At 37.6% G+C, this 23,845-nt stretch overlaps 1 protein-coding gene across 1 annotated transcript in view; it reads left to right on the forward strand.

Annotated features, from left to right (window-relative positions):
- Positions 1 to 23,845, forward strand: part of LOC5578097 (transcription factor collier) — a 217,966-nt gene that overhangs the window by 82,403 nt on the left and 111,718 nt on the right. Inside the window, exons 7-8 of the mRNA XM_021850883.1 lie at positions 10,503 to 10,576; positions 23,481 to 23,549. Of these exons, the coding sequence (XP_021706575.1) occupies positions 10,503 to 10,576; positions 23,481 to 23,549 (143 nt within the window). The remainder of the gene's footprint in view (positions 1 to 10,502; positions 10,577 to 23,480; positions 23,550 to 23,845) is intronic.

Genomic DNA, 23,845 nt, shown 5'->3' on the forward strand with positions numbered 1-23,845 from the left:
CACAGAATACAAATGTTAATTGAAATCGAAAATGGAATGCCTCGCAAGTTATTGCCGAATTCGCAAAATCCGAGCAATAACTGTAAAAATAGAGGACAACCGTCAGATCATACAGCCATAGCCAACACAACACACATCATAATCGCCACAATTCTATCAGTAAATACCGCCAGTGATAAAAAATGACCAGCATCCGTGCTGTTAGGAGCAAAAACAGTGGCCATACCAAAGCACCGAAAAAAAAATCGGGAGTATTTTATGATGAGCTTTTGTTTTCTCCGTGTTGCTTTATTTTCCTTCGGATGGTCTCGGAATTTAACCCGGATTGCCTTTCGCTCTACCTACCACACCTCCCCCCAGAACAAAGGTTCAAACTGCGGCCCCCTGAATAGGGGGACCATCACCAACCGTGACACAGTGGACGCACTAAATGTCATGCAAACATCAATTAAACCAGTGTTTTATATAACTTTGGCGACCTGTAACTCAAAATTCGGACGTGCTGGAAAATTTCTGAGAACGGCATCAGATTCAGATACACCAAACCTATTAGAGACACATAATGTGATCCTTGAGACACGCAAAAAAGTCATTTTTGTTACGCTGTGTAACTATCATGTTGTTTTGATGGAAGGTTTGAAGAACCCGTTTCATAAGTACATCTGAATAAAAAAGCCAGGCTCAAAATATCAACAGTTGATATTATTGTGTTATAATTTTCTTATTCCTCCCTGATTGGGCTACAGTTAAAACGATATAAAAAACTTGAAATATAGGTACGCCCGATTCTGTTTTTGCACGGGTGTTGCGTACCGTGCAAAAAAAGTTTTCAGTTCAAAATTTAAATAACCGTGCAAAAAAAGTTACACCATTTCTCGACGTTTCATGCAAAAATAAGGTATTGGCGAAAAAAAATGTATGGAAACTTTTTTTGCACGGCCGTGTAAAAAAAAATCCTTGCAAAAACAGAATCGGGTGTACATCAATTAATCTAATATTTTGAGAATTGCTAGTAGCCAGAAGAGATATCAGTAAAAGAACTTGCAAATTTAGATTAGTTTTACTTTTGGCCATTTTAGGGCCACTGTGGGTGGATGACCCCGTGCGAATGTGTGCACAATGCACATATTTGGCTTGGTCAGTATTTTCGAAACGGTTCCATCACATCGCTGTTTTTGTGTGTTCATACAGCCAAAGCGGAAGGACGAGATTTTACCTGTTTCATAATGCATGCCCCGCTTCAAGTGTACGCCACTTTCCGGTAAATGGTTCCCTCCGGATAGGCTTGGTATACATCTCGTTCCTGTTTTTTTTTTTTTTTTTTTTTTTGGGGACTCTTGACTGACTACCAACCGGGACAATGACTGATGTTGCTGTTGGCTGCTGCTGGATGGGTGCATCTTTTTTTTTTACGTTGAACTTTTGTCCTGTACTTGGTGTCCACTGTGACGATTGAGTTTTTATTGAATTGCCCGGTAGATGAAGATGAAATGGCGTACAAAGTGGCAGCGATTAAGCTGCAATATTTACGATCCCGAACGGATGCCGGAGATTTACGAGGTTATTAATTGAAATACTGTGTACGATTGAGTGGATACAGTAGGTTTGAGACGAGAGATATGGAGATGAGAGGTTGATTCAGATCCAGAGATTCACGCTTATACAACTTCTTTTTATTCTTCTTGGCATTAACGTCCTCACTGGGACAGAGCCTGCTTCTCAGCTTAGTGTCCAATGATCACTTCCACAGTTATTATATGACAGCTTTCTTTGCCAAAGTTGCCATTTTTGCAATCGTATATCATATGGCAGATACGATGATACTCTATGCCCAGGGAAGTCAAGGAAATTTCATTTACGAAAAGATTCTGGACCGACCGGAAATCGAACCCAGACACCTTCATCATGGCTTTGTTTTGTAGCCGGCTAAGGAAGGCCCCCATACAAATGCAGTGTCAATTGGTATTGAGTATGGGTTAAATCATAATCTGAAATAACTCTGCAAATATCTGGAATATTGAATTACAATTTTAATAATGTATTGATTTTTAAATTAAATCCAAATTCGCTCTAAGGCCAATCGAAATCTGATTCAAATCCGGTTCAAATCCAATTCAATCCAATTTAATCCAAATTCAAACCAAAACCGATCAAAATCCAACTCAATCCAATCCAATCCAATCCAATCCAAAACCGTTTAAATCCAAATTCAATAGAAAATCAATCCAAACCAAATCCAAATCCGATCTAAATCCAAATTCGATCAATAAATCATATTTAGATCCTTCTTCAATCCAACTCACTGGCTTGATAGGCTGATTGCTATCGCTTCTGTTTCCTAAGTAGAAGGTAGTGGGTTCAATTCCATGCCCATCCCTTTCTCATATTTGTAACATTCTTCCTTATAGTTCTCTATCTATATCTCTTTGTGTCAAAAAATGCAGGAGATACTCCAGTTTTCTAGTAACATCAAATTAACATCCCTTCCTCTCCCCGATGGACATGAAGACGTGGCCGGCACCGTTATTGATCTAGAAATGTTGAAGATAATGTGATTGTGCGTTAGACCTGTTATTTTTTTCTAAAGTTCCCTTGACACATCAAATTCCGAACATACTGATCAAAACAAGTTATTTGTCCAAAAATGAGCGACTTTGATGAAGTTTTAGAGGTGTATCAAATCGATTTTGTGTTTTTTTTTGGACCTTGCCACCAAAATGCGTTCATGAGACCCAAAAATATAATTGAAAAAGATTCGAAAATAAAACTAGCCTTTTGCTAACACAATAGTCTATCATTTTGCCGAAGACACTAGGGTGTTTTGACCACTTCTTCATTATGCTTTAAACGTTATTAATCAAAAATTCTCGAAAAAAAAACAATATTTTTTTTTTCAGTTTGCCATATAAATTCCGATAAAAATCTTATTATTTTTTGTATCCAATTCAACCATCTATTTCCTCTGAGTTCTATGAACATATCGTTCATACATCATTTTCATGTGAAAATTGATCTTCACTGTGAAATAATTGAAAGTATATCACTCTATGCCCTAAACTCTCATAGGATTGCCAACACGAATGCACTCTATGAAAATCAGAGTTACCCATGATTTAGACTTAATATCTTTGAATCCTACAGTCCATCATCATCGGCTCAAAGTAAAGTTGATGGTATTGTTTAAAAAAATATTAAAATGGGGTTTTGTGTAATTTAAAATTTATGTTTTATTAGTTAATTTTTCATGAAAAAACATAAAATATTTTTCAGTGTATATTTTTTTCATGTAGGCCAAACGGTTTGCTACAATTTCTTCATAGAACATTTTTCTTCAAAATCAACAATTTCGAAGTTAGAGTTTTTCAAATAAGTTGCATGCAAAAAAGTATAGGCCATTTTCAAAAGTTATTCTCCAGTCAAAATGATCGATTTCACAATGAAAAACACTTATTGTATCATATCAAAAACATGTGCAAAATTAACTGTAAATCAAAGATGGTCAATTTCTGTGAATGACCGATTTGACATGGAATTTATCATCTATTGCCTTAATAGTTTTTATTTATGAAAAAAAGTTTTGATTCTTAAAAGAAAGTTATGAAAGAGGCTGTAGCTGCTGTTGAGTATTCAACAGTTTCAAGTCATCACTGGAAAAAAAATCTACAAAAACAACAACAGATAATAAAAGTACTAATATCAAAATTCACAATACAGTACTGGACAGAATGAAGTCCACATTGACTGTTTTTCCATACAAAGTGGTCAAGTTAAAAGACATGGATCTGCTCAGATTGATCTATTTTTTACCGCAGCTTTGCTTTCAACTTTGCTTAACTGAAAATATAGAGCTTTTCATAAACAAAATTTTGTATTATCGCAAGTCCTAAGTTTTGACAAAAATGGTATAATTTTGTGGTGCAAAACACGGTGCACTAATATATAATATAGTATATAATATAGTTGAGCAGTTGAAATTTTAAGTTACGCCCTTTTGAAGTTTATATGAGAGAAATCACATGGTGTATGCCACCTTAACTTATTTTAATAAATAGATTATAATAAAATTTTGTAGTTTTAGTTTTTTTAATCTGGTTTTAGATATTGTAAAATACTTTTTTCTAAAATTTATCAGGGCCGACATTTGAAAAGGTTCAATGCTATGTTTAGTAATTACTAATCAGCCAACACAAGAAAAATGATATCTACCGATCTAATGACTGATAGTGATTTTAGGAAATTGTCCAAAGCAATGAAATACGTATGAATAATTCTTGGACATGATATGAATAGAGTAAAGTGGGGCAAAAGTTCGAGTGGGGCAAGAGTTTCTTTTTGAGATTTCTAGCTCAAATCAAATCAAAACTTAGAAATGTCATGGTGGTTCGAATGCTATTCAAGTAAGAGACTTTCACTCCAAATATCATAAAAATCGATTGAGATTTGGAAACGTTATGGCTATTTGTTGTTTTTCGACGTAAATATTGTAATATTTGGTCAAACTTTCGATGCATGGAACCAAATGAAGATAACATATTTTTCAATATTTTATGTAAGGGCGTTTCTAAGCCTATCACAAGGATGCTTTGACGTGGATTAGTTTTTCCATAAATAGTTGGAAACAATTTTTGCCCCGTAGCGGGGCAAAAGTTCGAATCTGCGGGGCAAAAGTTCGACCCATGTATAAACCCACGTAAAATTTTTCAAATTTCCTGAAATCTACATATTATCTTCAAATTTAGCGAAATTTGCCTGATCGTGCGAAAAATGTCACAAAAATTTTACATTTCCCTTAGTTTTGCGAAAAACTGCTATTTTTTGGGTGTATTACAATTAACCCTGTTTTTTGATGAAAATTTAGTGTGTATTTTTCGGCAAACATAAGTTTACGGCTGGTAGAAAGTATGCCTGGCATAAAAGTATTGATATTTTGTGTTTTAGCCAACGAACTTTTGCCCCACACTAGATTCGAACTTTTGCCCCACCGGTGGGGCAAAAGTTCGAATAAGACAATCAATTTTGAAACTGTTATAACTAAAAATGGGTAAATATTTTGACACAAGTTTGTTCAGCAAAGTTATAGCCAATATGATGAAGGTTCGCTGTATGGTATTTGTTTTGTTTCATCTGCTATTATTTTCCTGGAAACTTTGATTATACCACTAAGGTCGAACTTTTGCCCCACCTTACTCTATACGTCCTTTTGAAGTGCATGGAAATTCTAAAGTAAGATGGGGCAAAAGTTCGACCTTAGTGGTATCATCAAAGTTTCCGCACGAACAATAGCAGTTGAAACCATATAAATAACATACAGTGAACTTTCAACATGTTGGCTTTAATTATCCTGAACAAACTTGTGTCAAAATATTCACCCACTTTTAGTCATAACAGTTTCAAAATTGATTGTCTTAAATGAACAGTTGAAGAGTTCGAATCTAGTGTGGGGCAAAAGTTCGCTAGCAAAAACACGCTAGCAAAAACACTTTCATGACAGGCATACTTTATACCAGCTGTAAACTTATGTTTGTCGAAAAATACACACTAAATTTTCATCAAAAAATTTCCCAAAACAGGATCTAGGATCTAATTGTTATATACTCAAAAATAGTAGTTTTTCGCAAAACTAAGTGAAAATGTGAAATTTTGGTGACATTTTTCGCACGATCAGGAAATTTCGCTAAACTTGACGATAATATGTGAATTTTAGGTAATTTGCAAATTATTCCGTAAGTTTATGCATGCGTCGAACTTTTGCCACGTTGATTCGAACTTTTGCCCCACTATGAGCCAAAAATTGTTTCCAAGCATTTATGCAAATAACTAATACACCTCAAAGCATCCTTATGATAGGCCTAGAAATGGCCTTACATAAAATATTGATTGATAAAAAGATTTTATCTTTGTTTGGTTCCATGCAACGAAAGTTTGACCAAAAATTACAATATTCACTTAGCTTAGCTTAGCTTAGCTTAGACTGACTACACATATCAATGGTTGCTATTCCGTGATTGACCGGAGTCAGTGAAAATGCACAAAGAATCAACTAGAAGATCGGCTGGGATTGGCCATAATCTTCTTCAGTGTGCATAATTCAGTGCCTCTATTTATACATGGTCAATAACGGCGCCGGCCACGTCCTTGCAGTCAGGTGGGATTGGGGGAAGGAATGTTAGTGTGTAACCTTTGCTATTTGGAGACCGTGTTTGCCTCTGCATCTCCACAAAGGTTACTGGGAGGGATGTTTGTTAATGGGGAGGATCGTTGGGTCACAGGATTCACTTTGATAAGCGATTAGACCATGATAAATAATTATTGGTGAGATTTAAACATGCTTATATGTAAATATTATTTTTTCATTTGATATGAACAATATCTATGTAGAGAAAAATTATGCCGACACTTGACGTGACGAACCTTTCACGAAAATATTGCTTTGTTGAATAAAGTGAACCTTTCGCAAGTCTACACTCGTAGTGTCGAACCATTCAAAGTTTTTTTTAATTACAAAAATAAAGGTAAAAGGAAAAAGGTGTTTTGAAAAAAAAAAAAATTAGACATTAATAATTTATGAATCAGAGTTTATGTCGACACTCACAGTGACGAACCTTTCATAGTTTGTTGAAAAATCATATTTACGTCTCACCGTTGTAACGATTAAAGGTGCAGTCATACATATTTTATAGATTAGAAATAGTAGCATGAAACGAGCTCACCAATTGATCCGTCATCCTTGAGCAGCAACAATCCACTTTCAGCTTCACTCATTTGATCGGCTATATAAAAGCACTCAGAGAAAATAGGCGCACGACCCGAGAGGGAAAACAACTGACGACTGCTCGGGCTTTCTTGCTGCACTGCCCAGGAGCAAGTGTCAACTTCGAAAGATCAAAAAGAACTAATCGAACACGCCACTTTTTCACTTTACCCGACCGATCGCGCGACATGTTTGATATCGCCGGCTCCCGTAAGAGCAAGCGTCAAGGTCGAAGGATCAAACACAACTAAACGATCACGCCACTTTTTCACTTTCACTCGACCGACGCGCGACATGTTTGATCCTGCTCTCATCGCCGGCCCCCGTAGGAGCAAGCGTCAAGGTCGAAAGATCAAACATAACTCTTTGACCAAAAATTACAATATTCACGTCGAAAAACGACAAATGACTACGCAATCTACGTGTAACTTCATTTTTAATTGTATCTGTGCAACCAAAAATTCATCTTCAATGCAACTAATTAATTTTGACAGCTCTACATTGTTAAATAATAATGAAGATTTCATGTAATGTAAACTTCATGTATGCGTTGTGAACATGAAGTCAGTAGAGTAAGGTGGGGCAAAAGTTCGACCTTAGTGGTATAATCAAAGTTTCCATGAAAATAATAGCAGATGAAACAAAACAAATACCATACAGCGAACCTTCAACATATTGGCTGTAACTTTGCTGAACAAACTTGTGTCAAAATATTTACTAATTTTTAGTTATAACAGTTTCAAAATTGATTGTCTCAAACGAACTTTTGCCCCACCGGTGGGGCAAAAGTTCGAATCTAGTGTGGAGCAAAAGTTCGTTGGATAAAACACAAAATATCAATACTTTTATGCCAGGCATACTTTATACCAGCCGTAAACTTATGTTTGCCGAAAAATACACACTAAATTTTCATAAAAAAATGCCCAAAACAGGGTTAATTGTAATACACCCAAAAAATAGCAGTTTTTCGCAAAACTAAGTGAAAATGTAGAATTTTTGTGACATTTTTCGCACGATCAGGCAAATTTCGCTAAATTTGAAGATAATATGTAGATTTCAGGAAATTTGAAAAATTACCGTGGGTTTATACATGGGTCGAACTTTTGCCCCGCTATGGGCCAAAAATTGTTTCCAACTATTTATGGAAAAACTAATACACGTCAAAGCATCCTTATGATAGGCCTAGAAACGCCCTTACATAAAATATTGAAAAATATTTTATCTTCATTTGGTTCCATGCATCGAAAGTTTGACCAAATATTACAATATTTACGTCGAAAAACAACAAATAGCCATAACGTTTCCAAATCTCAATCGATTTTTATGATATTTGGAGTGAAAGTCTTTTACTTGAATAGCATTCGAACCACCATGACATTTCTGAGTTTTGATTTGATTTGAGCTAGAAATCTTAAAAAGAAACTCTTGCCCCACTCGAACTTTTGCCCCACTTTACTCTATATTAAAGTCTGAAATTATGTAATGTATTATATGTTACGTAATCTCACAGAATCCTGCTGGATTACATGACATATAATTGTCACCAAAATTTACACGTTCCGTTCGAACCGTGTAGGCTAAGTTATATACGAGGCAAACTGCAACGCCTATGTAATGTTGATGAAGCTTTAGTTACAATGTAACAGGGCACATTACATACTATCTGAAATGCAACGATAATGTAACTTTTTGTTTTATTTTCTAAAATATTGCATTTGTTACCAGAGCTACATGGGTTATTCACATAATTGAGACTAGAAATGGACGAAGTTCACGCTCATTCGGTAAAAATGGATTGTTTAAAATGCTCGAGGGAATTCGCATAAGTCTGGAGGCCAAATATCGTAATTATCGTTTGGCAAATGAATATTCAGGGATTCTATACATGATTACATTGAAGATTATAATTGAATTCGACCAAAGTAAAGTAGAACTCGTAATAGAATAACAGTATGAAGTTTGTGGTCAAATTAAATTGGAATTTGATAAGATGCAAATTTAAGTCAGGTGAAATAGATGGCTACATAAACGATTCAAATCAATTAAATTTTGCAAAGTATCGAATTACAAAGTGAATTGCACATTTATACAATTCGAAATTTGTATCCTTCTTTAATCTCTAGCTTGCTGGGAATACTCACCATGTTAAATTAGTAAACAGTATGAATCATAAGTTTTGACCTTTTTTTACTTGAAGAGTCTGTTAAGAAACAAGGTTTCCTACAATGATGTACATACTACTTGCTGGAAGGATAATGAGCAACAATCTTTCTTTGATTTCTTTGATTCAAAAGTTACAGATAGGTTGAATTTTGACATATAAAATGCACCAAGTCACAAAGTGATGTAGCAGAAAAACTACGCGTTGTAGCATCTTGGTGTCTTCAGCGCATTTGTTCATTGAGTGATAAGGACCAAATGCGCTGAAGACACCGAAAGGATACGACACATAGTTTGTCTGATACATCACTTTTCGTCTTGGTGCATTTTTTATGTAAAAATTCAACCTATCTGTAACTTTTAAACCAATAGATTTCACACAACTCTTTCAACAGTTATCAAAAATTGAGAAAATTTGTAGTTCGTCACAGGAAATCCTTGATAAAGGTTGAATAAAACAACCGAAACCGTCCGATGTAAAGGCAAATTTGTTTTCACCGTTATTCAGGACTGATAAGGCCGAAAAATATCCTCAGATAGCTAAATTGTCCAGTCGGAAAACTACCATTCTGCAGGAATTACGCTAGTATTACTGAATATTAAAGATTCTTCTGGATTTTTGAATGGAATGGGATTACTGGTATCATCTTTTGATGTGGTAGCATTAAATGCATTTCGCTTGGATAGCTATAGATTCCATGGTATTGTTCTGATTCCTTCTTGAGATCTTGTTAAAAATCCTGTGGTTTTGGTGTAAAACATGGTATTGCAGTGGAACCCTCGAGAAGGAAACTGTTGCGATTGGAATCCTCTAAATTGAATGGAGGACTTTCATCGGAAGCCCAGAGTTCTCACTGAACACCTACTCGGTTGGGCGAAAAATCGTCGAATTCCATAACGTCGAATTCCATAACGTCGAATGCCAAAACATCAAGAGGACAAAGCATCGTGATGAGAAAATTAATAAGGAACGAAAATTTCTTGAAAGAATAATTCTCCTTCTAAAGAATGATCAATTCAACTATTTGTCCTTTCGACGTTTTGTCCCATTCTACCTTTTGGGCTTCGACGTTTTGACACTCAATATTTTGTTTTTCTACATTGTGTCTTTCGAAATTTTGTCCCTAAGCCATAAATACTACGATTCCTGCTGACTCATTACCGTAATGTCATAATTTCTACGGAATCCTAAAATGCCTTCCAAAAGGTGAATTTTAGAGCTCTTACAAAATTTATTTACTTCAACAGCAATAAAAATGAAATGTAGAATATCCTTGCATAGTTCATTACAGATTAACCCCGTGCTTTTGACCTTATTTTCTTTGTGAATAAACCTATCATTTGAACCAAATATGAAGTGAACGTTTTTACTTGATACCAAATCACCTACTACAGATACTGGCTAGAATATTCCATTTCCAGCCACATCTGTTATTAATCGTCTGCAAATAGCTTACTTAGCTATTACATTCACTGTTGACACACGTGAACCTCACGTAACCTGCTTATTTGACCCGTTAATTTCACATAGCTATCAACAATCGATAACCCCGGTCTCACTCCACCATGTTTCTTCTCTGTTTGCTTACAGGCCATTGTGTACGAAGGCCAGGACAAGAATCCGGAAATGTGCAGGGTGCTACTAACACACGAAGTGATGTGCAGGTGAGTGTCACAACATAGCTTTTTTTTCTATGTTCGAGATACATGTGGTAGAGTAAGGTGGGGCAAAAGTTCGACCTTAGTGGTATAATCAAAGTTTCAAGGAAAATAATAGCAGATGAAACAAAACAAATACCATACAGCGAACCTTAAACATATTGGCTATAACTTTGCTGAACAAACTTGTGTCAAAATATTTACCCATTTTTAGTTATAACAGTTTCAAAATTGGTTGTCTTAAACGAACTTTTGCCCCACCGGTGGGGCAAAAGTTCGAATCTAGTATGGGGCAAAAGTTCGTTGGCTAAAACACAAAATATCAATACTTTTATGCCAGGCATACTTTATACCAGCCGTAAACTTATGTTTGCCGAAAAATACACATTAAATTTTCATCAAAAAATGCCCAAAAGAGGGTTAATTGTAATACACCCAAAAAATAGCAGTTTTTCGCAAAACTAAGTGAAAATGTAGAATTTTTGTGACATTTTTCGCACGATCAGGCAAATTTCGCTAAATTCGAAGATAATATGTAGATTTCAGGAAATTTGAAAAATTTTCCGTGGGTTTATACATGGGTCGAACTTTTGCCCCGCAGATTTGAACTTTTGCCCCGCTATGGGCCAAAAATTGATTCCAACTATTTATGGAAAAACTAATACACGTCAAAGCATCCTTATGATAGGCCTAGAAACGCCCTTACATAAAATATTAAAAAATATTTTATCTTCATTTGGTTCTATGCATCGAAAGTTTGACCATATATTACAATATTTACGTCGTGAAACAACAAATAGCCATAACTTTTCAAAATCTCAATCGATTTTTATGATACTTAGAGTGAAAGTCTCTTTCTTGAATGGCATTCGAACCACCATGACATTTCTAAGTTTTGATTTGATTTGAGCTAGAAATCTTAAAAAGAAACTCTTGCCCCACTCGAACTTTTGCCCCACTTTACTCTTCCTACGAATGGAGCCTTTGGCCATCAACCCGACCTGATAACGTCCAACTCAACCGACAAAACTGACAGCACGGTGATTTAATTCTCTTGGCATGGGCAAAGAACGCTTCTGTTGTCGTCATCTGTCGGTCCATTTCCGTCCAGAGCAAGAACAGGAAAAACCCTTATCGAGAATTGTTCTTTCAGCAGTGAGCATCTCGAACGACGACAAGGACGAAAATGGAAAATCGAATGACACGGATACCGTAATCCGGGGTAACATAGATCTTCTTTTTTTGAATATTTCTTTAAAATTGCATTCAAAAATGCAAATGTTGGTAGATTGATATTTTAAAACAAGTACCGTGGTGAATCAATATCCGGACACTTTGGTAATATTCAATCATGTCAGCTCAATTGGATGTTAATATGTTTGAATTTCATTCTTACTCTTTACTTTAAACACTGAAGATTGTTTGCTACCATTTCAATCTAGTTAACATTGCCAAATAATTATTAGAAATAACAAATAAGTTAGTTGTTTCTGTCGGTCATCATTCCACTGCAGTTCATTTTTTTCTAGTTTAACGATCTCTAAATGCACGAGCCTAGGCACGAACAACGTAGCCGAAGTATATTTTTGTGGAGTGTTTTGAACAAAATTAAGCGCAGAGTGATACTTTTCATGTTCCGTAGCACTACTGTTGTGAAAATTATACAAATGTGTACAAAGAGACTGTCCGGAACTACGAGCCAGTGATTTTAAATCCGGACAGCGTATGAAAGACCTACATTTTACTAGTGGAAATGCTTTTTCTTGGAAGATGAGTTATCCGAAGATGGGCAAATTTAGGATATTCATCATATATATAATATATATATATATATATATGATATCATCGTGTATATCTTTCGTTATCAGAATCAAACCACACTCGAACTACACGTGCTTCCGTGCAAGTAATAAAACACTAATAATAGTTACGTTTTGTTCTTTGTGTCATTATGATGAAAATGCATACAGCGAATTGATATAAGAATGATACTTAAACAAGTTTGTGAGGTTTTTTTGAAAAGATATACAAATATTTCATATTATATCATACGCGTCCAGATTTCGATCCGAAAGTGTCCGGATTAAAAAACATCATTTGCATTAGGTGTCCGGATTTAAAGACAAGATATACTCCAATATTTTAGTGATTTACTTGTTAAAATCATGAATAATTCCAAAAATTCCATGACTTTGATGAAGATCTGAAGTGTAAGAATGTGTTACATAGCAAGACATTAAGAAAATTCTAATTAAACATACTTAAATCGTAGTTTAAACATTCATGTCGTCCGGGTATTGATGCAGCACGGTATTGGCACCCAGAGCTTTTGATTAAATGTCATAAGACCACTAAGCTGAGAAGCAGGCTCTGCCCCAATGAGACGTAATGTTAAGGCGAAGTAGGCCGTCATCAAAGATGGTTAAAAAGAAAAAGATAACCGACTCCCGCCTTTTCTAGGCGACATGAATAGCGCCGCTCTGGTGAGTCAAAAGCCAACTAATATGCAACGTTCTCCTAGTGACCACCAGATGTTGAAGTGTTCGTTTATGAAATTCACGCTTGAAAAAAGGTACACAGCTCAAACGGAGATGTTCAATATTGCCAATCATCTCTAAATGATATAAAATGTGAGAAAAAGAAGAAAAAACCAGAACATGAATATTTTAGTATGTATAAAAAATACTTAAATTTTGTTTTTGTCCAGAATAGCCTGATATTATGTGAGTCGTACTCACTTCTGTGTAACATTTTTTAGGCGTGGTTGTTTTGATTTCTTCCACTTTTCTTTTTTTGATTGCACGATGATTTAAATTTAGCTAAATATAATGTTTACGTGCTTTTGATTCAACAGATGGCAGTAGCGTTGCTTGAATGCGTGTCGTCGGCAAAATATATGGCAAAATAAAGAGTCGATCATCTTTTTCCTTTTAACCATCTTTGCCGTCATTGAAATTTATACGCGTCGTTGATGATTGTTGCTAATTCATCTCACGATTTCGAATCAAAGAAAATCATTTGGTTTTGCACTGACACAGCTGAAAAAGTATTAGCATACTTTATGCATGTTAGCGCATACAGTGATACTTTTTCAAGTCAATATAAACTATCAAGACTGAGTTTTATCACTTTGAAATGCAAGCTGAAAAGTCATCATTGATGCCAAAACGAATGACGGGCTACTTAGCCTTAAGGTGAAGATAAATCGAAGCCAAACCACAAATTTTCAAGAGCACAAATCTGGAGGACCGAACACCGAGTCGAGCTGAAAACTTAATCGATTGGTCACTAGCTGGTGGTGACAAATCGATTAAGTTTTCAGCTCGAACGGGAGCTCGGTACTTCAGATTTGTGCTCTTGTAAATTTGATGTTTAGCTTCGATTTATCTTCACCTTAAGAAGAAGATGTTACTCCGGGTTACGGTACCTAAAAAATCGAACATGAGGACAGGAAACAAGTCATTTATATGAGCCTCGAAACGGGTGCAATATGTTTATGTTTGATGCTTATTCAGCACGAGCTGCTCCTTCCTAGACTGGTTATAGCTGTGTGCGAGTCGACGCAAACGCGTGTGCGTGTCTATATTTATACGCGCTTTTTCACGGCATTCTGCAGCGGCACGGTCTCGGGATGAATGTGTGCGACGGCTCCTACAGCCAATTCCCAGTAGAGCACGCCTTTTTGACGTAGAAGTACGTCTTTCTTCTCTATACAGGAGTGAAATTGGAATTTCAAAACCAGGAGCGTTACGTTGGCATGAAATATTTTAAACGTTTATAACTTTGCACTGGCTTAACGGAATTTCTTGATTAGCACCTCAATCGAAAGCCAAGACATCAAAGCTTCATGTCGTTTACTTACTGAATCCCACATACCTGTCTAAATAGTTTAATAACTGTTTTAAAAGAGAACGTTGATTTCAAGCAAATCTATAAATAGGGGTGGCTAGAGAAAATTTGACGTCATTTGCTTTTCACTCTCCGATTGGCTCGCATCTCAACAGGCGACAGATCGGCTTGCTCTGACCGGACGTGCTTTTCAGGCACAGACATCGATAGCGAAGGACGCCCCCGTTTGTCTTGCTTCGCTCAAATCAAACTGTCGAGCGAGCGAGAGAAGATGCCGTCCGAAGCTAAAGCCATCACCGCTGCCGCCGCCTAGAAGAAGAAGAGGAAGAGGAGAAATTGCGGTCGAACTGTGAACACGGTCGGGCGAGTCATTCTCGCTTTGTGGTTCACTGCTTGTTTGCGTTCACCCAGCCATCGTCATGCCGCCGCAAATTTCATCGGCCGAGAAGCTGTTGACCCGCGCTTCAAAATTTCGACTCGTGATGAAATCATCATTGGTGGTCAAGAAGCAATCCCGTTAGGAGCAAATACCAGAAGCCCCCTGAGTTTTGCTGGTCCGAGCAGTGTTAGTTATCCGTAACAACATCGAAGCTAACAAAGCCATCGGTTCTTTTCAGAGCCATCAAATTTGTGGAAAAGAGTTAAAAGAGAAATATTTCCGATTTTATTTATAACTTCTAATATTCCTAAATCAATTTCACAGCTTCATACAAAATTTCATTTGTCACGAATAATTTATGACTCAACCATTTCAGATTGTACTCGCGGACGCTGCTGCAGTGCCGTCGGGGTGAGTGCTCAACATTTCACAACGATTGCAAAATAGAGTGGCTTTTCCAACAGCGCCTTTTATGTTCCATATTTTATGGGAACACTTTGATTAGGAAAATTATCCCATGTGACAAAATTGCGACATATTTAGAATGCTTTTGAAAAGACATTCTCATTGAACAATTGTAATAATTTTGGCACCTATGGATCAGACATTTACCGTCATAATAAAGAAAACTATTAATTATCAATAGCTCGTATTGAATATTTAGGGAATGCCAATCATTCCAACAATTCATGTTCGACCAATTTCTCACGTAATAGTATTCTCCGCAATTTTCAAGTAATTCCAAGCCCAACACATTATTGGCACATACCCATTTCCCAGATTGGTCGTTCAGAAAGCGAAGAGCACAAAAGGGAGGAGCATCATCTGCTATTCCAAGGTTATAAAACATGCTGCCTTCGTTGGATTCAGTTTCATTCCATTTCCGCTTTCGAGCTGGTAAGAGCTCCTCCGAACTTGCTTAGCGAGAAGTACCTCGCTGCTAGAGGCTTGCTGAGCTGTTAATCCAGAATCTGGTTTGTGAAATCACTCAAGATTTCAATATTGAGCTACGTTTCCAGATTTCAACTAAATCCCTGTGATCCGCTACCCTGTTTCTGTTGTGCACCCATGAATTATTCAGCTGGTTTGTTGAATAAACAGAGAACTTATTCACATCTTCTTCTTCTTGGCATAACGTCCTCACTGGAACAGAGCCTGCTTCTCAGCTTAGTGTTCTTATGACACTTCCACAGTTATCAACTGAAAGCTTTCTTTGCCAAAGTTTCCATTTTTGCATTCGTATATCGTGTGACAGGTACGATTATACTCTATGCCAAGGGAAGTCAAGAAAATTTCCATTCCGAAAAGATCCTGGACCGACCGGGGATCGAACCAAGACACCTTCAGCATGGCTTTGCTTTGTAGCCACGGACACTAACCACTCGGCTAAGGAAGGCCCCAACTTATTCGCATGCATTTGCAACTTTTTCGATTTTCCATACAAAATCACCAACTTTGGTAAGTTAGATCTCAGTTATTATGGAAATATTTTCGAATGAAACTTTCACAGAACATCAGATGTAACTTGAATTTTAACATATATTTTTGAATAATTTTTCCAATCACAAGTTTATAAGTAATAACGGTTTGACTAAACTGTAATTTTCGACGAAAAATTCAAAACTTTTTACCTTAAAATTTCATAGCCTTATACAAAAACTGTCTTCAGCAAACTTATTCATCTCGTCAAATTCTACAACTTTGCTGAAGATACCATGAAGCTATTCCTTCAATATGTTTAGTTATGTCAATCATAAAAAAATTGTCAAAATATTCACTTTAGTCAAACCGTAACTGCTTTTCAACGTGTGATTGGAAAAATCACTCAAAAACATATGTTAAAATTTAAGTTATGTCTGATATTCTGTGAAAATTTCATTCAAATCGGTCCATAAATAACTGAGATATAGTTTATCAAAGTCGGTCATTTTGCATGAAAAATCAATAGAGTTGCCTTTTTTTTCTCAGCGAAGAATTATACCATCAACGAAAATAGCGCGAAAGCAATAACCAATCGCGTGCGAGTAGCGAACGGAGTGACGAAATAACCAAGCGAGAACCCCACCACTCGCCATCGGTGAACGGAGCTCGAGCAAATAAAACCACTGGTTGTTCTGCTCCCAGCTCATTCACAAATCGAACGGCATAACGAACGGATCAAGCAGCGGAGCAGCAAAGAAGAGCGCGTGAAAGCCACAGCAGTGTGCGAGTAGCGAACGGAACCAGAGAGCAACGAAGCGAAAGCAACAACTGAAAAACATTCAGTGGACGGATTAGTAGTCAGCGCCAACCGGCGATCTGTTGGAAACTAACGCCAGGGAAATATACACCATCTGCCTCTCCTTACCATTCATATTCTTGTACTTGATGAATTCAATGAAATGGTTTGGTTTGGCGATGGAGCAAAGAGTTATTAAGGATGATTTTACTTAACAAAGAGTTGTTGATAAATATTCCAATCAATAAGAGTTGTTTTGAAAAAGTTCACTTTTATCAGAATTTTCCTCGGAAAATTTCTGCTTTACCAAAGAGTTGTTAATGAAATTCCTGCAGTAAAGGGTCGAGTTTCTCCCCACGAATATATCCAACCAGGACCAGTCATGGAGGACAATCCATCCAGAGCATCACGGCCCCCGCTTCCAAAATTCTCGAGTACGGAAATTGGAAAATGTATTAAAATTGCGACATTAAAATCAATAAATTGTTTCTTGACCAATTGTAATGAGCAACTATTGATCTGAATTGATTTTTCAACATGTTGTCTATTGCGTTAATCTGAGAAATAGGCTATATGAAATTGATTTCTTGGCAAGTGATGTACAAGATGAGCATTATGCTGTTATTGCATCCCGACGGCACTGCAGCAGCGTTCTTGGAACATCCTCAAATTGTCGTATTGTCGATTATTCGTGATAAATCAGATATTGTATGATGCTACGAGATGAATTAATAGATTATAGCAAGTTTTTGGTAAGCACATTAAGAAATATTACTAGCTATATTATCACGAGAAGTTCTTACTAGCTCGAAAGTGTAAATGAAATGAACCGAATCCTGTTGTTGTTACAGAGGGATTTTAATCCGAAGGTCATTCGTCCCTTAAATGAACCGAATCTGTCAAAGATAGTATGTTTTACATAATTTGAATTGCAGACGATGCTCCTCCCTTTCGTATTCTTCGCCTTCTTCTGATTGACCAATCTAGGATAAGGTACATGAAGTTGATGTCTTGGTTAGGGATTTACATATCTTGGAAAATTCACATGCGCGTTCGTATGGACAGTAAAAATATCAACATTATTTTAATAGCTTACAATAAATTAAAATCACGCATGATATTCAATAGTTTTCTTTATTATGACGGTAAATTTCTGATCCATGGGTGCCAAAATTATTACAATTGTTTAATGAGAATGTCTATTCGAATGCATTCTTAAAATGTCGCAATTTTGTTACATGTGATTTGCTTATCAAAGTTTTGTGAATTTTGCTAATCAAAGTTTTCCCACAAAATATGGAACATCAAAGACGCTGTTGGAAATGCCACTCTATTTTACAATTGTTGTGGAATGTTGAGCACTCACCCCGACGGCACTGCAGCAGCGTCCGCGATTACAGTCTCAAAATGTTTAGTCATAAATTATTCATGACAAATGAAATTTTGTATGAAGCTGTGAAATTGATTTAGGAATATAAGAAGTCATATATAAAGTCGGAAATATTTCTCTTTTAACTCTTTTCCACCAATTTGATGGCCCTGAAAAAGGCCGATGGCTTTGTTAGCTTTGATGCTCTTACAGATAAATAACACTGCGGGATGTTATCAGTTGATTGCCATGGTCAAACGGGGAATCCTCAACTCAAATGTATAAATTTGAGCAAGTTATTTGCTTATACGACGAACCGAAAGATTCGTGGCATGGATGGCGCACAACAGTAACAGGTAGTGAATCACCGGGCTTAAGTCGAAATCTGATGATGGCGGCGATGACGATGGCTGGGTGAACGCAAACAAGCGGTGAAGCACAAAGCCAGAATGACTTGCCCGACCGTGTTCACAGTTCGACCGCAAATTTTCCTGTGGACTGCTTCCTCTTCTTCTTCTTCTTCTTCTTCTTCTTCTTGGCGGCGGCAGCGGTGATGACTTTGGCTTCGGACGGCATCTTCTCTCGCTCGCTCGACAGTTTGATTTGAGCGAAGCAAGACAAACGGGGAAGTCCTTCGCTATCGAAGTCTGTGCCTGAGAAGCACGCCCGGTCAGAGCAAGACGAACTGTTGCCTACTGAGATGCGATCCAAGCGGAGAATGGAAAGCAAATGACGTCAAATTTTCTCTAGCACCCCTATTTATAGATTTGCTTGAAATCAACGTTCTCTTCTAAAACAGTTATTAAACTATTTAGACAGTTATGTGGGATTCAGTAAGTAAACGACATGACCCATTGATGTCTTGTCTTTCAATTGAGGTGCCATTCAAGGAATTTCGTTAAACCAGAAAACAGTTATAAGAGTTCAAAATATTTCATGCCAACGTAAGGCTCTTGGTTTTGAAACTCCAATTTCACTCCTGTATAGAGAATTTTTATTTTACTTTCAAACTGTGCGGCATAATCAAATGCAAACGCATTCAGTTCCCGATGGTAAGCGCCTGTGCTTTTACTGTTCATAAGTCGCAAGGTGGAACTTTCCCCGAGGTCGTGTACGACTATGACAAAAGCCAGGATCAGCAATTGGTATATGTTGGTTTGTCGCAGGTTACTTCACTGCAAGGGCTATTTTTGACAAACTCTTCCAATTTGTTGACGTTGGATAACGTCTTACGGCAACATACTGGGGTACAATTTCGAAAAACGAAAAATCGCTCGCGTCACGATTTTGACTTTTAATAACTTACTAACGCCCGGATAGATTTTCAAGATTCTTGCACCAATCGATTGGAAATCTTTCGAATCTACTCCAACAATGAAAACTATTGATTATCATGACTAAACTATTGAAAAATTGGGAAATATCGAAGCATGTCTTATTTTTTATAGAAAAGCACATTTTTCTTGTGTATTCCTGACACAGACATCATTGCGCGATATCTTAGCCACTTTTGTCATTCAAAGGGAAACGCCCCTTTCGGTCTTCTTCTTACTTCTCTTTATTATCTCGTGTTCAGTCGAAGCCAACCAAACTCGACTTCACGCGCGCATCAGTCAATCGTTGACCAGCAACCGGAGAAGGACTCATATCGGAATAAAATTTACACGTTCGTCGCTGCTGCTGCTGTTTATTCCCAAGCTAAAAGCTGCGGGTTCCGTGTAATTGCTCATCATGGCCCTTGGCATCCAGCTAGCCCATCGAATTCGTGGAGAATGCGTCCAGAAACCTTGATAATTACCGTCGGAGGAGTGAGCAAACCATCGAATACAAGGATGGACAAGAGAGCACAAAATTACCGACCGCATTTTAATTTAATCGTTTTCGGTGATCTTTTGGTGTGTTTCTGTCTAACAATGGAATGAAAACCCAGTTTGATCGACGGTGACTACCACCAACCGTCCTTTTCAGGACGACAATTTCATTTTAAAAGAGTTGTGAGAATTTTCCACCGTGAAGAGCGACATTACTGATGATTGAATGTGATTGATTCAGATTTTGGTCAGTCATTTGCACGCAACCATAAATGGGAAATAAATTTCCCATTGTGCGCGCGCGGGGCAATCCTCGACAGTGTGTGCATGAGTCGGATAAATTGCGAACGGCACTTGAATGAAGAATTCCTCCCGGTTTGTTTCGCATTTAGAGATGATCGCATAATGCCGTTGTCGCCGTCGCTACCTAAATGATACTAGAGCGATCAGTATCAACTCGTCGAACACAGAGCTAAAACTAATAAGCAACAGCTTTGTTGACGTTTCGATTTGGTAAGACATTGTCGAACGAATGGAAATACGCACACAGAAAAGACTGCTACCGCCGCCCGACCCGAACGACGGGAACCTATGTTAAACTTTGTTTGCCATTTATCTCCGTTGAAAACTAATCATCCGAAACTATAATTGATAACTAAATAAATTATTGAATCAATTGTGGCAGTTGTTTGAAATTGTGCTTCAATGCAATTTCAGCACGTTCGCCACGGATACGACGAGTATCGAAAGGCTTCGGAACCCACTTAAGCAATCAATCTTAGTGGATCATGCGTGGACCTTCAAGCGGAATATTTGTTTGTTGAGCAAAAGTTATCGCTCATGCTTCTTCTACCATCCGGTTGAAGAGTTAATCGAACCAACCAAATAATAACACAAAATGTTCATAATAGGTGCAACAAATAGTGTGAAAATTGATTAGAAGAGCACTTATTTTCGACCTACAAGAATTCTGTGCCAATTTTCGGATTTTCATACAAAGTAGGCCAAAACCGTATCGAAAATCGGTCGAAAGTTAGTGTTGGGTCGAAAATTGGTGCTGTTCTCTCAGAAATCTTTCATAAGTTCGTGACGGTCTCAAGCCAGGAAATAGAAGATACTAATGTTATCCAACGTCACTTTGGCGGTCGTATCTCGGAAACAACCTCTTACTTTTTAAGTTCCATCACGCCAAAGGCAGCAATTCTCTCAAGAGGGTTGACTTGAGGAATGAGCTGCAGCGCTTAGGCAATCATCGATTAGTGACGCTTTGAGACGAACTGCGTGAAATACTGGATCATAGCGGCCAAGCCTGCATATTGATGAGTATCAATGTACAGAGCCTAAATGCTTAATGGATATTGCTACAGACCAAAGCACTGGACCGATTCTATCGATTCTAACGATCGAAGCACCCGAGCTATCAAACATCTAATCTACTGGAGGAGTTTGGCGAACTACAGCTGGAGCCAGAAACCGATCACCCAACCAAGCAACACAAGGAAGCAACGACCAAAAAACAAATTCAATCATCTGGCATTATTCCTGGAACACCAAACAATGGTTCTCGGAACCACAGAACGACAAATGGTTCTTTTCAGGACTACCAAAATGAGTCCAAAGTATACTTCTGAAAACTTCATCCGATCAATAACAACACAAAACTAGTACACTTACAAATTCATACACTAGACAAATCAAATTATTAATCATCGTAGTTCTACGTCAACCCCGCGGTAATGTAATAGACATTACCCACCCCAATTTTTCTCGTGAATAAACACGCTTTTTATTTGAACTCGCTAATTTCGTCAGTCTCGCTAGTTTTTCCTTGTGTGGCCATCCGAAGAACCACTTCAGGTTTTGGGCCCGGTAATCGTTTCGTCGGTTCCGTCGCGTAATTAAGTGGAAGTGATTTCGATGGAGGAGGAAAGCAAGGAGCGAGTTTTTCTCAAGAGGTTTTCCTCCCGGAGTGTCGAGCCTAGCCGAGCCGAACCGAATCCCCTCGGGAGATATCGGAAATGTAGAGCGACTATGACCGACAGGGCAAAAGGAAGGGGAAGCGATTGGCTGTGGCCATTCTAGAAGGGAAACGGCAAAAATCGAATCTTACGGGGCTTGACGAAAAGAACGGCCGGTGTGAGGGGTTCTGCTCCGACATACGCCGAACCAGATTCGATGTTTGTGTATGGATGGAGGTGTGTAGGCCTAGACCTAGGTGAAGACGGAGACTGAAAAGACGACGACGACTACACTATTTATGCTTATATGTTATCATAAAACGGAGACACTATCGGAGCTACTGGAACAAGATCCTTTGTGAACAAATTCGAATACTATTTGACACTATTCTTTGACTCTAAACAATTTTAATCAAAACCTAAATATTTCAACTTGTAGGTACGGATTTGTCGCAAATTCTGAAAAGACTCATATTCCAAACACTGGATTTTGTATGGAGATTTTGTTGGAATATTTCCTGTTGATTTTGTTTCTAACGAGAGAATGCAGAGATAAGTCTATTACTACAACTAACCATACGATGCATTTGAAGTCACTGTAAGCTTTAAGTGTTCCGGATATGAGTCGAAACGGTACAAAGTCTTCGTAGTAGACTAATATCCTAGGCCGACCCTGTAAACATATACGCATGAAAGAAATCAACCAATATCGAACACATCCAAACGGAACGATGACGGAAGACTCGGACCACATCAGCTTCCGCTCTAACAACCAATAGGTATCACAAATCCAGCAACATAAAAGGCCAATGACCATAAAATTCAGTTTTATTGTTGTAGCACCCGGCGACGAACGATTCCTGATTCAACCTACCACTTCCGCAGTAGGGAATCGATTGTGTCGTATATGCCATATTCTAAAAGAGGCCAATCGAAATCAAACGAGATTGCTCCTCCGAACACGGAAGAATTTCGGGTTAGAATAATGAAATTAGAGCTGTTGAATAATGAGTGAACGAATTTCGTCGTCGCCCATAGCTTAGACTTGCTAATTCGAATAGTCGGTGTTTTCGCTGTTGTCGCCGTTGACAGTTTCGTGTTGATAACTACGCTCTCGCACAAGCTAAACTTGTTATTAAGCAATTAATGCACTCCATATCCGGGCGAATCACATTTTCACTTCATGGAGTAATCATTACCGCACAACCGAAAATTATCCTCCGAGTTCCCTTTGTCAACCACATGTTATATGTACTCGAGCGTTAGCTGCAAGCAAATTTCTAAACTCAATTTTCCCGTTTTCGAAACGATGCTTTCCCATTTCAGCCGATGCTGTGACAAGAAGAGCTGTGGTAATCGCAACGAAACACCGTCAGATCCTGTGATTATAGACCGGTAAGTAATCTAATTTTGTATGATGCATATGAATGGGAACGAATGGAGAGGGTAGTGCAATAGTTTGCAGAACTCATCGTCTGCAATTCAGTAAAATCAGTTTTAAAATCATCTATTGAATATCTTTCATTCAAGGTAATAATACAAATTTGGGGAAACAAGCAATGCTCTGTGCTTAAAGTGAGATCGATTGCTCACCACCAGCTAGTAATCAATAGATAACTCCCAAAGATTCTTTAGATTGGTGCTTTTTTTAATTCGCTGTTTGGCTCCGTTAAGTATTCGTCTAAAAAAGT

The sequence above is a fragment of the Aedes aegypti genome, chromosome 3 (genome assembly GCF_002204515.2).
Source record: "Aedes aegypti strain LVP_AGWG chromosome 3, AaegL5.0 Primary Assembly, whole genome shotgun sequence".
Classification (NCBI taxonomy): Eukaryota; Metazoa; Arthropoda; class Insecta; order Diptera; family Culicidae; genus Aedes; species Aedes aegypti.